Here is a 16,324-nt window from a genome sequence, read left to right on the forward strand (position 1 = left end):
GAAAAACACAGTACTTCAATTCTTAAATAACCCATAAATATACCTCAAAGAAACAAAGAAACCATAATTATCTGTTCCTGGGCAATTATAATTCAATGTATTCACTGTTCATATGAAGGCAACTAGATAAAGGCCATTACATACTTCACATGGTCTCTCAAAGCATCTTACATACAATAACACTTCAGTCAAACATTAGGGGCAGTAGGGTGACCTTGATTGAATCGTGGGCCTGGGTTCAATTCTCCACATGAGTACAATGAAGCCCATTTCTGGCTTGTTAAAACCAGTCACTCACTCACAAATCACTCAAGTACAGCTGGCCAGGCATGTACAGCCCCTGATTAGTGAATATTGCTGACTTCCACCTCATTGAGTGGATCATGTTTGTTCCCTGGATGTAGCACACAGTCTACTCCAGTCCAGCATCATCAGCTAGTGTTGCCATCAAGTAATCACTAGCCATAGGCCATCAAGTAATCACTAGCCATAGGCCATCAAGTAATCACTAGCCATAGGCCATCACGTAATCACTAAACATAGGCCATCAAGCAATCACTAGCCATGCACAAGTAATCACTAGCCATGCACAAGTAATCACTAGCCATGCCACAAGCAATCACTAGCCATGCACAAGTAATCACTAGCCATGCCACAAGTAATCACTAGCCATGCACAAGTAATCACTAGCCATGCCACAAGTAATCACTAGCCATAGGCCATCAAGCAATCACTAGCCATGCACAAGCAATCACTAGCCATGCACAAGTAATCACTAGCCATGCACAAGTTATCACTAGCCATGCCATAAGCAGTCACTAGCCATAGGCCATCAAGCAATCACTAGCCATAGGCCATCAAGCAATCACTAGCCATGCACAAGTAATCACTAGCCATGCACAAGTTATCACTAGCCATGCCATAAGCAGTCACTAGCCATAGGCCATCAAGCAATCACTAGCCATAGGCCATCAAGCAATCACTAGCCATGCACAAGTAATCACTAGCCATGCACAAGTAATCACTAGCCATGCCACAAGCAATCACTAGCCATGCACAAGTAATCACTAGCCATGCCACAAGTAATCACTAGCCATGCACAAGTAATCACTAGCCATGCACAAGTAATCACTAGCCATGCACAAGTAATCACTAGCAATGCACAAGTAATCACTAGCCATGCACAAGCAATCACTAGCCATGCACAAGTAATCACTAGCCATGCCACAAGCAATCACTAGCCATAGGCCATCAAGTAATCACTAGCCATGCCACAAGTAATCACTAGCCATGCCACAAGTAATCACTAGCCATGTCACAAGTAATCACTAGCCATGCACAAGCAATCACTAGCCATGCCACAAGTAATCACTAGCCATGCCACAAGTAATCACTAGCCATGCACAAGCAATCACTAGCCATGCACAAGCAATCACTAGCCATGCACAAGCAATCACTAGCCATGCACAAGTAATCACTAGCCATGCACAAGCAATCACTAGCCATGCCACAAGCAATCACTAGCCATGCACAAGTAATCACTAGCCATGCACAAGTAATCACTTGCCATGCACAAGCAATCACTAGCCATAGGCCATCAAGTAATCACTAGCCATGCACAAGTAATCACTAGCCATGCACAAGCAATCACTAGCCATGCACAAGCAATCACTAGCCATGTCACAAGCAATCACTAGCCATGCACAAGCAATCACTAGCCATGCACAAGCAATCACTAGCCATGCACAAGCAATCACTAGCCATGCACAAGTAATCACTAGCCATGCACAAGTAATCACTAGCCATGCACAAGTAATCACTAGCCATGCACAAGTAATCACTAGCCATGGGCCATCAAACACAAGAAGCACATGACCCTGGATGTGACACCACTGTACACTGATCCATCTCGCCTTCACACATCTTCACACTCCAAAACCAATCACTTCAACACACAAGTAATCCTCATCAGCTAGATCATCACAACCCTCCTCCCTCCGTCTCGACCACTCCTGAGGACAGCCAGTAGCATCTCACCCAGCATCCAGCAGTCCAGCACCTCCAATGTCCATCAACACTATTCCTTCTGAGTCAAGGGGAACACAACTCCAACAAACGACTAACCCAAACCCAAGGACAGCGGTTCACAGCAGCATCTCACCACAGCATCCAGCAGTCCAGCACACTATTCCTTCGGAGTCAAGGGGAACACAACTCCAACAAACGACTAACCCAAACCCAAGGACAGCGGTTCACAGCAGCATCTCACCACAGCATCCAGCAGTCCAGCACACTATTCCTTCGGAGTCAAGGGGAACACAACTCCAACAAACGACTGACCCAAACCCAAGGACAGCGGTTCACAGCAGCAAGAGACCAGTTTCCTTCATGCAAGAACTACCACAGCAGTGTTACTGCCGGCCTATGTTTCTCCAGTGGTGGCAGATGGTCAGCCTGAATAATAGTTCCTGATGAATATCTGTCTCACAATACTCTATTATGATCTAGCAATATAACTGTATGTTCTCTGAAATGTGTTGGCGGCACAGAACATGATTTGGTTCACAATGAGCTTTCAGTTGAGTAATAAATTAGTCATTGATATGTACTTTTGACACAAATTGTTGTGCAATTCTGACAAAACTATGAAACAAGGATCTGAGAGTTCTAACAAGGATAAAGAATTTCAGTTTCCAGTTTGAAATTTACTTAGAATTATCCCAGGCTAAATATATTTCAGTCTTGTCTTTGGTTTCGCTTGTAATTTAACGCCGCACTCAGCAATATTCCAGCTATATGATGGCGGTCTGTAAATATTCGAGTCTCGACCAGTCAATCCAGTGAGTTACATCATGAGCATCGATCCACACAATTGGGATATGATGACATGCATCAACCAAGTCAGTGAGCCTGACCACCCGATCCCGTTGGTCGCCTCTAACGACAAGCATAGTCGCCTTTTACGGCAAGCAAGGGTTGCTGAAGACCTATTCTAACAAAGATCATCACAGGTCTACAGTTGTGTCCTAATTGTAAATACCTGTATATATGTATTCTATCCCCGTAGTGTACAATCAGTACCCTTCTATAATGAGAAACACATGATCAAAAGTTACAGCATCGTCTACTTTTGTATGCCTTGATTGGTACAGTGATCCCTCGCTACAATGCAACCTTCGGGGTACAAATAATTGGTGAGCGTTAACAGATGATCAGCGTTTAACCAAGGTGGAGTCATAGGGAGTAGATATATTTTGTTACAAAATAATAATAATAATAATAATAATAATAATAATAATAATAATACCGTATTCAACGTAATAAGCGCCCAGGGCGCTCTCAAAATTAGAAATAGGGGGCGCTTATTAGAATATTATTTTGAGTGGAAAGGTCGTAAATTTCGTGGTTTATGCTAACAGCCTGAAATGTTTACATACGACAGATTATATTTTTCAAGAATTTAATTGCCCATAATTAAGGGTGATATAACACACGAGTGCGTGTTATACACGAATAAATAAAGCTTGTGTACATTTATCAATCGGAAGGGGTGCTGATTGGGATTGTTCACTGGCCAATATATTAGCAAATATCGCCGTGGGCGCTTATTACAGCAGGGCGCTTATTACGTCGAATACGGTAATTAAAAAAAAGGCATGTTTGGGCTAGTGGATTCAAAGAGTTTTGGGCACAGACACATGAAACATTAAGGCCCACAAGAAAAAATTCAAATTTGAAATATTTATTTTTGAACACATGACATTCCTTTCTAACTAATTCCTCAAACAATTCTCACTAAAACTCGAGGAGAAAAGACAGCAAGATGATTACATTTAGAAAAGAGAGCTCTACCGATACTCCCTGGGTGGGTGAGGTAACAGAAAGTATGCATGGGCGTGCCGACAATTAATTTACATCCCTAGTTAGCGCTGAAACTAAAGACAGTATATCACCATGTTTACAACAGCATCCATATGGACTGGAGCAATCAGGAGACAGGTGGAAAGGTTTCGAGTCCTTTTTTCACTGTCACGACAGCTTGCAGTGTGTGGGGGGAATACAAATCTATACTATGGTTGACTGGGCTATTAGTCAAGGTTCAAAACACTGGCTGCCCCACTTCCATCGAAGCTAGAGAAACACAGATGGTTGTTTAATGCTGCAGTCAGCAATATTCCAGCTATTACATGGAGGCCTGTACACGACCTGAACTCTGAACCAGTGATTGATGTCATGAGCACCGATCCACACCATCAAGTATGATGTTTTGTTTGTTTGTTTGTTGTTTAACATCGCACTCAGCAATATTCCAGCTATATGACGGCGGTCTGTAAATAATCAAGTATGGACCAGACAATCCAGTGAGTGACATCATGAGCATCGATCCACACAATTGGGATACAATGACATGCATCAACCAAGTCAGTGAGCCTGACCACCCGATCCCTTTAGTCGCCTCTTACGCCAAGCATAGTCGCCTATTACGGCAAGCATGGGTTGCTGAAGACCTATTCTATGACCCACAGTGACCTTGAAATGAGCAGAAGTCAGTCATAATCACCCTGATTGCACTGTAAACCCTGTAACGTCAGTTCCCGTAGCAAATAGTTCATAAAACACGACGTGCATAAAGGGACAGAATGTTGACGGTTCTGATGTTATCAAATCATGCATGAAAACATTTCCAAATGTGACATCACACCTTTAGTTCATGCACGGTTCAATTCTCAAACCAAACAATAGAACTCCGTACAGTGAAGCCGACAATGCAAGTGCTGCGCAGAGTAAACAGGCTTCAGTCAATTTTTGTAGGCAAATTTAAGAGAAGGATTGTGTGTTTTTCTTATGGATGAGTCACACAATGCCAATTGCCAGCTTGGTTAGATTAGAAGCCAGTGTTTATCAAAGCCAAGATTACAACATAAATGTGCCATAGTCGTATTAAACCAATCACTCTCCTTCCTAGAATTCTGTACGGCCAGACTGATACCTCTGTCAAATCGTCACCACTTATGCAGTCCATGCATGTGTTTTTCATCTGTTTCATTTTGGACAAGTATACACTTCAGATAAACATATGTCATGAAATGTGAAACGTGTAACTTAATACTTCTATTTCCATTTACATATTTATCCTTCACAAGCTGTCACTGAATTCCTACAGAGAGACTGATATGTGGTCACTTTGATATGTACAGCTACAGTGTAATGCACCCGAATGTCGCATTTGTAGTAGGAAATCCATATAATTATGCAAAATATGTAAAGCACACCGAAATGCTTGAAATTGGCCTGCCTGTTCTTATTTCAGAATAAGTGCATTTGGTTAGAAACAAGAGAAAAGTCTGGTCACATGATAAGCCTATACCTGCAGTGTGGTCACTGGAGCAGAATATTCTCTCGTGGAAAAAGGCAAGCAGAACCGAGTAAGCTTAGGGGTTATCGGCTATTGTTTACAAACAATGCATTGACATATTGTCCCTTTAACAAAAATCAGTTCAACATTCTGATCTGAAGACAAAAGCAAATGGAAACTTGCTCATTAGGTTCATGATTACTGCCTTGAATGCAAATTTTCCCAACAAAATAATGATTTAATTCGATATTTGTTCTAAATAATTAATTAACTGATTAGTGATAGTCATGTAATCAAATCAGGCAGTCTAATCACTCCAACCAAGACAATTACCTATATGTTTGGACACAACACATTCAAAAGAGGTACTTAATTCAGACACTCTAATCGCTCTAACCGACACTTACCTATGTGTATGGCCACAGCGTGTTCATCGGAGGTGCTCAATTCAGACACTCTAATCACTCTGACAGACACTTACCTATGTGTATGGGCACAGCGTGTTCATCGGAGGTGCTCAATTCAGACACTCTAATCACTCTGACAGACACTTACCTATGTGTATGGGCACAGCGTGTTCATCAGAGGTGCTCAATTCAGACAGTCTAATCATTCTGACAGACACTTACCTATGTGTATGGCCACAGCATGTTCATCGGAGGTGCTCAATTCAGACACTCTAATCACTCTGACAGACACTTACCTGTGTATGGCCACAGCGTTCTCATCAATGGTGCTCAATTCAGACACTCTAATCACTCTGACAGACACTTACCTATGTGTATGGGCACAGCGTGTTCATCAGAGGTGCTCAATTCAGACAGTCTAATCATTCTGACAGACACTTACCTATGTGTATGGCCACAGCATGTTCATCGGAGGTGCTCAATTCAGACACTCTAATCACTCTGACAGACACTTACCTGTGTATGGCCACAGCGTTCTCATCAATGGTGCTCAATTCAGACACTCTAATCACTCTGACAGACACTTACCTATGTGTATGGCCACAGCGTGCTCATCAGAGGTGCTCAATTCAGACAGTCTAATCACTCTGACAGACACTTACCTATGTGTATGGGCACAGCGTGTTCATCAGAAGTGCTCAATTCAGACACTCTAATCACTCTGACAGACACTTACCTATGTGTATGGCCACAGCGTGCTCATCAGAGGTGCTCAGAACACTCTCCTTCCCAGGGGATGCGAAGGGTGAGGGCGAGGCCGGCCCCAGCATGCTGTTCCTATCTCTGTTCTTCATCTCGTCAGTGAGAGCAGCCTGGTTGATGGGCAAGGAGGCACTACGCGCGTGAGATCTTGTGCGATGTCTTGCACTCAACTGAAACAGAAATATGTGTCTTGTGGATACATTGACGACTGTCATACACAGGTTCTGACTGTCACTGACATTCATGATAGATCCACACTGCTTGTTAAGATGGAGATGGAGATGTAAGTGATGTGAGTGAGTTTTACGCCACTTTGAGCAATATCACAATAGGGGACACCAGAAATGGGCTTTACACATTGTACCCATGTTGGGAATCAAACCCCGGGTCTTCGTCATGACGAGCGAATGCTTTAACCACTAGGCTACCCAAACGCCTCTAAGATGGAGATGTAATTTTCAGTAGACTTTCACTTCAATGGTTAATGATTAGGATGGAGATGTAATCATAAGCCACTTGCCACAAGTCTGAAGTGAAAGTCAGCCGAAAATGATTCAAGTCTAGTTATCTTATTTTCTAGTTACCGTATAGTGCACATTTTTATCCAAAAAACACTGTGTTGAAGGGGGTTTGCATTATACACGCCATAATGAGTTTTGATGTTTCCCCCCTCTCCCAACACAAAGAGATTACCGTGAGAACGTAACTCCGGAAATACGTCAACAAATCTGTAAAGGACTACGCAATGGGCTCAAGAGACTTTACCTTAGGGGAACATAAAGAATGGGTTCAAGGCACCTTAACATTGGGGAACTTCAGGAGTTCAAGGCTCTTTACCATTGGGGAAATCCAAGAATGTGCTCAAGGCACTAAGCAAATGGGGAACATAAAGACTCAAAGTACTTTACCATCGATGGAACACCAAGAATGGGATCAAGGCATCTTAACATTGGGGAACACCAAGAATGGGATCAGGGCACCTTAACATTGGGGAACACCAAGAATGGGATCAAGGCACCTTAACATTGGGGAACACCAAGAATGGATTCAAGACACTTTACCATTTGGGAACACCAAGAATGGGATCAAGACACTTTACCATGGGGGAACACCAAGAATGGATTCAAGGCACTTTACCATTGGGGAAAGGAACCTGGGTTCACTGCCTTGTGCTTGAACAACTTAACCAACAGTCAATAACACAGGAGTAGGGGTGGGATAGCTTAGCCGTGAAGTGTTGACACACACGGCTAAAAGAGTCCTGAATGAAAACACTGAAGGACACCGGGGATGACCACTCACCAGACTGGGCTCTATTTCAGCAAGGAGTGCCACCTTATTGAGCTCCACAGCCTTGAGGCAGATGATGGTGGCCTGGAAGTAGGCAGGGGAACACAGGAAGGCATCGGCTGAAACACAAACACTAAACGTTAGCTAACACACACACTCCCAACTCGTAAACTACAACAGAATTGTACATAAGACTGTTGATTGAAGTGACAAACTTGCTGTTCCAGCTCCGATGAACTTTATGCTCAGCTGATATCAAGCTGTAGGAAACAAAAAATTGTCTGAAAATAAACTCAACCAATCAACATACCGGTATTAAACTGATAACATCTTAAATCAATTTACTGTACTGAATATTGTGAGTGAGTATGGTTGACGCCGCTTTTAGCAATATTCCAGCAATAACACGGCGTGGGACACCAGAAATGGGCCTCACACATCATACCCATGTCAGGATTCGTACCCGGGTGTTCGGCATGACGAGGGAACGCTTTAACCACTAGGCTACCCGACCGCCCCATACAGAATATAAGTCAATAACAGAGAATAAGCAATCTTGAGTATCTGCCAAAACATATTCCAATGGGCAAAAAAGGCAAAACAGCTGTGAAAACAATACGACGGATCACTGAACAATAGTGACGTGTTTAGAAACACAGAACTTACTTTTTCAAGAAAGAGATGTTGGATTGCAGTTCATATGAAACTTGGTAAGTAGGCGTTCTGTCTAATTTAAGTTTTTGCAAAACAATTTCACATAAGCTCATCTGTAAAACTTGGGGCAACATTTGCTGTGGCCCACAAAACGCCTAAGTTATTTCAAAAGTGCTGCTGTAGACATATGTCATGCCATGGAGATTTTAAGGCACTTCAGTCAATCAGTGAGTTGGAGAAAGGAAATTAACCTATTCACAAAACACTGACAGAAATTGGGAAGATTTTATGGTTCTTCAACAGATTTCATGTTCATTTTCTCCATCGTCTGACAGACACACTTCTCTAAGTATTCTGACCAATCAACACTCAGCAGACTCTGCGAACTGTGTAACCTGAAGTTTGGGCAGAGTTTTACAACCCACACAGATAACATCTTTATCATTTACCAAGTATCAGTGCATCACCATTATTTGTCAGGGGTAGATGTAAGAACAAATTCCTATGTAGCCTGCAGGGCTTGCTCCTTTCAAAAGTTAGTGGCCCTTGTCCAAACTAACTGGCCTACAACTAAATTTTAGAACTCAGACTCCGGATAAGCTTTTGGTGTTGTTGGTATTTTACCCATGCATTTTAAAATCATTGGGTATCAGTAATTCTATCTGGGTATTCAAATTTCTGTTACCCACTAGATTTTACACATGTGGGTATTTAGAGTTAAATATTTAAAAACACTATTCATCTAGTCCCTACAAACTGGTGTCGTGTGGGTTCGAGAGCTTTTAGGACTCAAAAATACCACGATACTTCCACAAGAAAGTGTGATGGCAAATGAACATGATGCAACTGTCATCGTGGAGTTTGGCCAGGTTGACGGAATGCCCGTTTATAATTTCAAAATAAGTTGTGGATTTGCTAATCGAATACGCAGGGTTACTTCACAATATTTTGATGATACGCACAAGTTTTATTTTTGTAGCGTATCTGTAATGTTCGTTGCGTATTTGATACGCTTGGATTTTATTTTACTGCGTATTTCTGCATTTCTGATGCGTATTTCATGCAGATACGCTGCTTATCTGGAGCTCTGGAACTAAAACGTCTTATCCTGCACTCGGAGATTGAATGTTGGCTTCCATTTGCCTCATTTCGTGGCAATTTATGAGCAAATAAAGATTTTCTTGTCATTCTACCGAAATGATCGTTGAGTTAACCATTCACACGACGTCATCCCCACTAAATACTTTCTCACTGAAATTACACGATACATGAGCAGTGTCAAATTTGAAAAATTTAACAAACATGGAAGGGATGAAATTTGACCAGCCAGCCGAGCTATTTACTTTACATTTGAGAAAGCCTTTCATAATTATAACTGGCCATGGGCCAATAGACCAGCAGTTAAATCGACCCATGCTAGTATGTCATAGTGAGGCCACACAGCAATTCAAAATATCAACACTCCGCAAACCTCAGACTTTTAACATTTGTCGACTCTTGATGTCATATTAGATGTCCAAAGACACTCAGGTGAGATTCTCTACATCAGGGAGGCCTGTGAATAATCAAATCTGGGCCAGGCAAACCAGTGGTGGATATCATGAACACAATTGTACCCTTCAGGGTATGATGACACGTGGTCAATCAATCTCAGACTGACCATAAACACCTCTTACAAGCTAGGGGCCTATTCTAAAGGGTCTCAAATTATTTGTCAATGGTAGTGTACAACACAATACAGTTAATTATTAAAACAACTAAAGACATCGGAGATATTCTGAAACAGTGTGACAAAACATGACACCAGCAAGAAGGAGACAATACTACCGGACCACTTGACTTGGGAAGTATCTGATAACGACTTTAATGTCGTGAGGAAATTTGAAACGATAATCCTAATTTTGACAGATCAGTTCATCATTGACAAATACACAGTGACTTGCTCTAGACGAGTATTAAACCCAGTGCATAAAGGATATTCAGTTGAGCTGAACTGTGAAATATTAGGATGCAGATCAAAATTTGTGGAAAACAACTTGCATGTGGATGTTTGTTTGTTTGTTTGTTGTTTTATGCCACACTGAGCAATATTCCAGCTATATGTCTGTAAATAACCGAGTCTGGACCAGATAATCCAGTGATTGACATCATGAGCATCGAGCCACACAATTGGGATCAATGACATGCATCAACCAAGTCAGCGAGTCTGACCACCCGATCCCGTTAGTCGCCACTACCGACAAGCATAGTCGCCTTTTACGGCAAGCATGGGTTGCTGAAGACCTATTCTACCCCGGATCTTCACAGGTCCCATCAGTGTCATGTACAAATATTGCTTGAAGTCAGCAGGGTCGAGCTGACAGCAGAGAAGGGAGAAACTGTCCCAATTACAATTCATGACACAACCACTTGACCCGCATGTCACTCGGTGTACACAAAGGTCATGTCTCTTGTCAGTGTGACTGGTGACGGAAGCGTGACCCAGTTGGCCTGACCCAGTTGGCCTGACCACATGACATAAGCACATGTTTTAAAGCATTGGTGCTGGAATGGAATGTAAGTTTCATGGTAACACGTATAGGTGAGAGGCCATGTGTGACAATTTGTGTCCAGTCACACAGCCGGACTTCCCCTGCCCTTTGCCCTGACTCATAATCACAGGGACGATGACATTCAAGAAAACGTACAACTCTATGGATAACAATATCTGGTTGAGTGCACTCCAGCTTGATATTGATGTAAGAATCTACATCAAAACGTTGCTTTTGGCAATAAATCAGAAGCAGTTATCCATAAAGTAACAAGTTTTCTTAATTACTCACCAACTTCTAGAATGCCAATCAAACAGTCACAGCGATCAAAATATAACACATTTTATTATATTATTCTACAGACACTAAGACTGGAATCTGCATCTTTCTAAATTCATATGTGATTGGTTTTATCTTCAAATTTCTTATTTCACCTTCACCATGTTTAATCAACTGCTCCTCATCAATAGGCAAAGTAGAGGAGGCAACTTTAGAAAATATTAATCTTGTCAAGAGTGGATTTGAGGTTAGTTTTAGCATATTTTCAACAAGAAATAGCTTCTTTAAAAACATTTTTTTCTAAGTAATTTTTTTTTACTTCTGATTTACCTGTTGATTCACCAACCCCACAACCCAGTTTCAAATCCCTGATTGGCTCTAATGTCAGAAAACCATGGCAATTACCTATTTCTAAGGTCAGACTTTTTAAAAAATGGTTTATGAATCCGGACACTCAAAAAACAAACTGAAAAAAAAAAGTTTTTTACTCCACAAACCAGAAAAAGTGAGATGTCATAAAGAACTCATTTTCTGTTGCTATAAATAAAAGAAAAATCTTTAAAATACCTTTACTAAAACCTGTCAAAACTTTCCTTAAAACCTATTTTTCCAACCTACTTGACATTTTAAGAAAAACAATCCAAGTAAATACAATATCAAGGTAATTTGACTAATATCCTTGTCTCCCTTTACACAGGATCAGGTTCTTACAGGAACCACTGACTGTATAACAAGTACACAGACGAACGATTGCTGCATCTCTACTGATGTTAACATACAGACATTACCATACCATTCCTGGTACATAGTGCTCGAAATTTAGAATCAAAGTTAGAGACTGTAGTTATTTCAATCTTAAAGTTACGTCACATATAATGGAGGTCCCTGGAAATACAACAGAAAAACCTCCAAGATCCTCAGACAGGATGGAACTACATGTCTATCACAGTTAAACACTGGCTGGAGATTACATACCCACCTTAGAGTTCTATCATTTGGAAACAATTCTATGAACAATGGATGCATGAAAAATATTGAATTTTAAAAAAAAGATCAAACTGATGCTTGACACAACAAAACAAAACAGCCAGTAAACTGAAGAATAGGCTGAAATCCTCTGCCTTTAATGCATAAATATCCAAACACCACAAATATAATAAAATATGTAAAAATTCAAATAAGAAAAGCATGTCTTGACCTACCTCATATGAGAGTAAAGTGCTACAGTTAAAGACATATGATGTCTACTTCCACTGACTTTGTGTTGATATGCGTGTTAAGTCTGGTGGTGAATACAATGCTATATAGACCAGCAGTATTGATCTGTGTGTGGCTGCGTAATGGGACAATAACACCAGCACGTGGGTCAGGCGTGTCGAACAGGCAGGAAGTCACTCACTTCTATTTATATATGTCTGTCACGAGAGCCGCATGGAAGGAATAGCTCGGATCAGGAAACAATAAAAGACGTGAAGGGGAGAGTACTATCTGTCTTAACACTGTAACACAATGTCAAACTGACACATACTGTTAAATAACACAATCATAGTAAATAACACAACCATAGTAAATAACACAATAGTAAATAACACAACTATAGTAAATATCACAATCATTGTAAATAACACAACTATAGTAAATAACACAACTATACTAAATAACACAATAGTAAATAACACAACTATAGTAAATATCACAATCATTGTAAATAACACAACTATAGTAAATAACACAACTATAGTAAATAACACAACCATTGTAAATAACACAACTATAGTAAATAACACAACAATAGCAATGTCAGGGTTGAAGAAGCCATGAGATCAACTCAACTTGTCCTCACATCAAGTGTTACTTACGTTTTGTTTGTTTGTTTGTTTGTTGTTTACGCCGCACTCAGCAATATTACAACTATATGACGTCAGTCTGTAAATAATAGAGTCTGGACCAGACAATCCAGTGATTGACATCATGAGCATCAATCACAATTGGAATACGATGACATGCGTCAACCAAGTCAGTGAGCCTGACCACCCGAACCCGTTAGTCGCCTTTTACGACAAGCATAGTCGCCTTTTACGCCAAGCTTGGCCAGTAACTCTTAAAAGTGCAAGCCCTGCTGGCTACATACAAATTTGTTGCTAAATCAAACCCTGCAAACCCTGTGCCATTCCCAGTGAAATTGTCAAAATGAACAAGTCTGTGACTTTAGCCACTAGTTCAAAGCCAGAGGCTTGTAAAATTCCTTATGGTGTCGTAACCGTTGCTAATTAAAGTCCAGATATTGACACAACTCTACGAAAAAAGGACCTCAAGTGACAAGTTCAGTCCAGTAGACTAGAAAGCTTGGGCACAGACTGAAACAATAACAGAGTAAACCCTGTGTAATTACACACGTAAGACATTTCCTACACGAACCAACTGGAAAGTGGGTTTCCATATTAAATGGGTCTGGTTTTGCTATCGTATAGTTTTGTAAATATTTTCTAAACCATGAACAAGAACTTGTGCACTTTTCCCTGTGGCCTACATATTGAATCAATGTTTTCTGTCTGAGTCTATTATGTTCTCGCCATTCAAGTTTTTCGCTATTAATTTCCCGATATTTGACACAAAGAAGAAGGTCCTGTCTAGCCGACTTCCCCAGTGACAACAGCACTGCATGATCTCATATAGATGATGTCTACTGTATTTGTTAAAGCACTAATAGAGCGATTTAAGACTTCATATCAGAAGTATTGGGTAATCTTCCCATTCAATACTGGTCTGGGGCCGCATGAATTGAACAACCCAATATCCTACACCTGTCTCCTCATCAACTGACACAGGGGCGGCCGGGTAGCCTAGTGGTTAAAGCGTTCGCTCGCCACGCTGAAGACCCGGGTTCGATTCCCGACATGGGTACAATGTGTGAAGCCCATTTCTGGTGTCCCCCGCCGTGATATTGCTGGAATATTGCTAAAAGCGGCGTAAAACCATACTCAATCACTCACTCACTCAACTGACACACCTGTCCACCCCTCCATCCTCCAACCCACCCCCAACATGTTTGTTACAAGACAACAGGACAGTCAGGCAGGTGACCCATAAGTGTTGCCTCCCCATCTTCACAGTTACCTGCCCACATTCAGACATTTTAAATATTGAAAAAACACAAAAAATAAGGGACAAATTGCATCTTGATTCGATGGAAATATTGCAAGCAAGTACTTGAGTGAGTGAGTGAGTATGGTTTTACGGCGCTTTTAGCAATATTCCAGCAATATCATGGCGGGGGACACCAGAAATGGGCTTCACACATTGTACCTATGCTGGGAATCGAACCCGGGTCTTCAGCGTGACGAGCCACCGCTTTAACCACTAGGCTACCCGACCACCCCTAGCAAGTACTTGAGAATCTATGAGGTGTTATAATAAAACTGAATACAGAAGTAGTTTTAAAATCACTGCCAGACAAATGGGCAGGTGGAGGACAATTTCAAGCAGCCCGACTGAAAAGTTACCAGCCACAGGAAGGCAGGCAGGCAGTTATTTTGGACACTGTTTGTACTCTCAATGAATGCATTAGTGTCATCATGCTATTAAATATCAATGAATTCTTAAGTCAGCCAAAAATGCATCTTTTTCTTTGAAGATTAATATTTTACAAAAATATAAATCAATTCAAAATGTTGGTTGGTTGGTTGGTTGTTGAACACCGAACTTAACAATATTCCAGCTTTATGACGGCGGTCTGTAAATAATCGAGTCTGGACCAGACAATCCAGTGATTAATATCATGAGCATCAATCCACGCAATTGATATACGATGACATGCATCAACCAAGTCAGCGAGCTTGACCATCCAATCCCGTTAGTCGCCTCTTACGACAATCATAGTTGCATGGGTTGCTGAAGAAATGTCAATTCAAAATGTATAATATAAGTTCTGCCCATCCATATCTGTGTTCTCTTACACAACTGATTAGCAAGATATCTCAATACTTCTAAATGAGAGACATAAATAGCAGTTTGAAAAGGAAAGAAAATCGGAAGTGGTTTTTTTTGGTTTTGGTTTTACACAAATACGTGTTGAAACAGGAAGAAGTTTCCCTGGTATATCTTGACAAGTATGTTTTGTATCTACATAGAAAATTACAAAGCCTGGAAACATGGTGAAGCAATATCATCATAATCATAACAAACTTCTAGTTATCAATAGTAAATAGAATAAGGATACGAGTCACATTTGAACACATTGTCCATCATAGGCCTTCAATCCGAGCCTTCTGTGAACTCGGTCAATTGTTATGTTAACCACTTGTCGGTGTTCACCAAGTTTGGCAAAGGTCTCTGGCAGTGTGATGAATGCATCAGACATATTCAGCGATTATGCTGAATGACCTATGGCATCATATTGTTGTATATCCCCATAGATTGTCTCCCAGTAGCAAGACACTGTGTGTATATCCCAATAGATTGTCTCCCAGTAGCAAGACACTGTGTGTATATAACCATAGATTGTCTCCCAGTAACAAGACACTGTGTGTATATCCCAATAGATTGTCTCCCAGTAGCAAGACACTGTGTGTATATCCCCATAGATAGTCTCCCAGTAGCAAGACACTGTGTTGTATAGCCCCATAGATTGTCTCCCAGTAGCAAGACACTGTGTGTATAGTCCATAGATTGTCTCCCAGTAGCAAGACACTGTGTGTATATCTCCACAGATAGTCTCCCAGTAGCAAGACACTGTGTGTATATCTCCATAGATTGTCTCCAAGTAGCAAGACACTGTGTGTATATCCCAATAGATTGTCTCCCAGTAGCAAGACACTGTGTGTATATAACCATAGATTGTCTCCCAGTAACAAGACACTGTGTGTATATCCCAATAGATTGTCTCCCAGTAGCAAGACACTGTGTTGTATAGCCCCATAGATTGTCACCCAGTAGCAAGACACTGTGTGTATATCCCCATAGATAGTCTCCCAGTAGCAAGACACTGTGTTGTATATCCCCATAGATTGTCTCCCAGTAGCAAGACACTGTGTGTATAGTCCATA

The 16,324-nt window shown here is 41.1% G+C and overlaps 1 protein-coding gene across 3 annotated transcripts in view; it reads right to left on the reverse strand.

Annotated features, from left to right (window-relative positions):
* Positions 1 to 16,324, reverse strand: part of LOC124151283 (run domain Beclin-1-interacting and cysteine-rich domain-containing protein-like) — an 86,780-nt gene that overhangs the window by 40,152 nt on the left and 30,304 nt on the right. For all 3 annotated transcript variants that reach the window (XM_048383311.1, XM_048383312.1, XM_048383310.1), the window contains exons 4-5: positions 7,828 to 7,934; positions 6,500 to 6,695 (exon numbers count right to left, since the gene is read on the reverse strand). In XM_048383311.1, the coding sequence (XP_048239268.1) occupies positions 6,500 to 6,695; positions 7,828 to 7,934 (303 nt within the window). The remainder of the gene's footprint in view (positions 1 to 6,499; positions 6,696 to 7,827; positions 7,935 to 16,324) is intronic.

This window comes from Haliotis rufescens, unplaced genomic scaffold (assembly GCF_023055435.1).
Source record: "Haliotis rufescens isolate VD_foot unplaced genomic scaffold, xgHalRufe1.0.p SCAF_47, whole genome shotgun sequence".
NCBI lineage: Eukaryota > Metazoa > Mollusca > Gastropoda > Lepetellida > Haliotidae > Haliotis > Haliotis rufescens.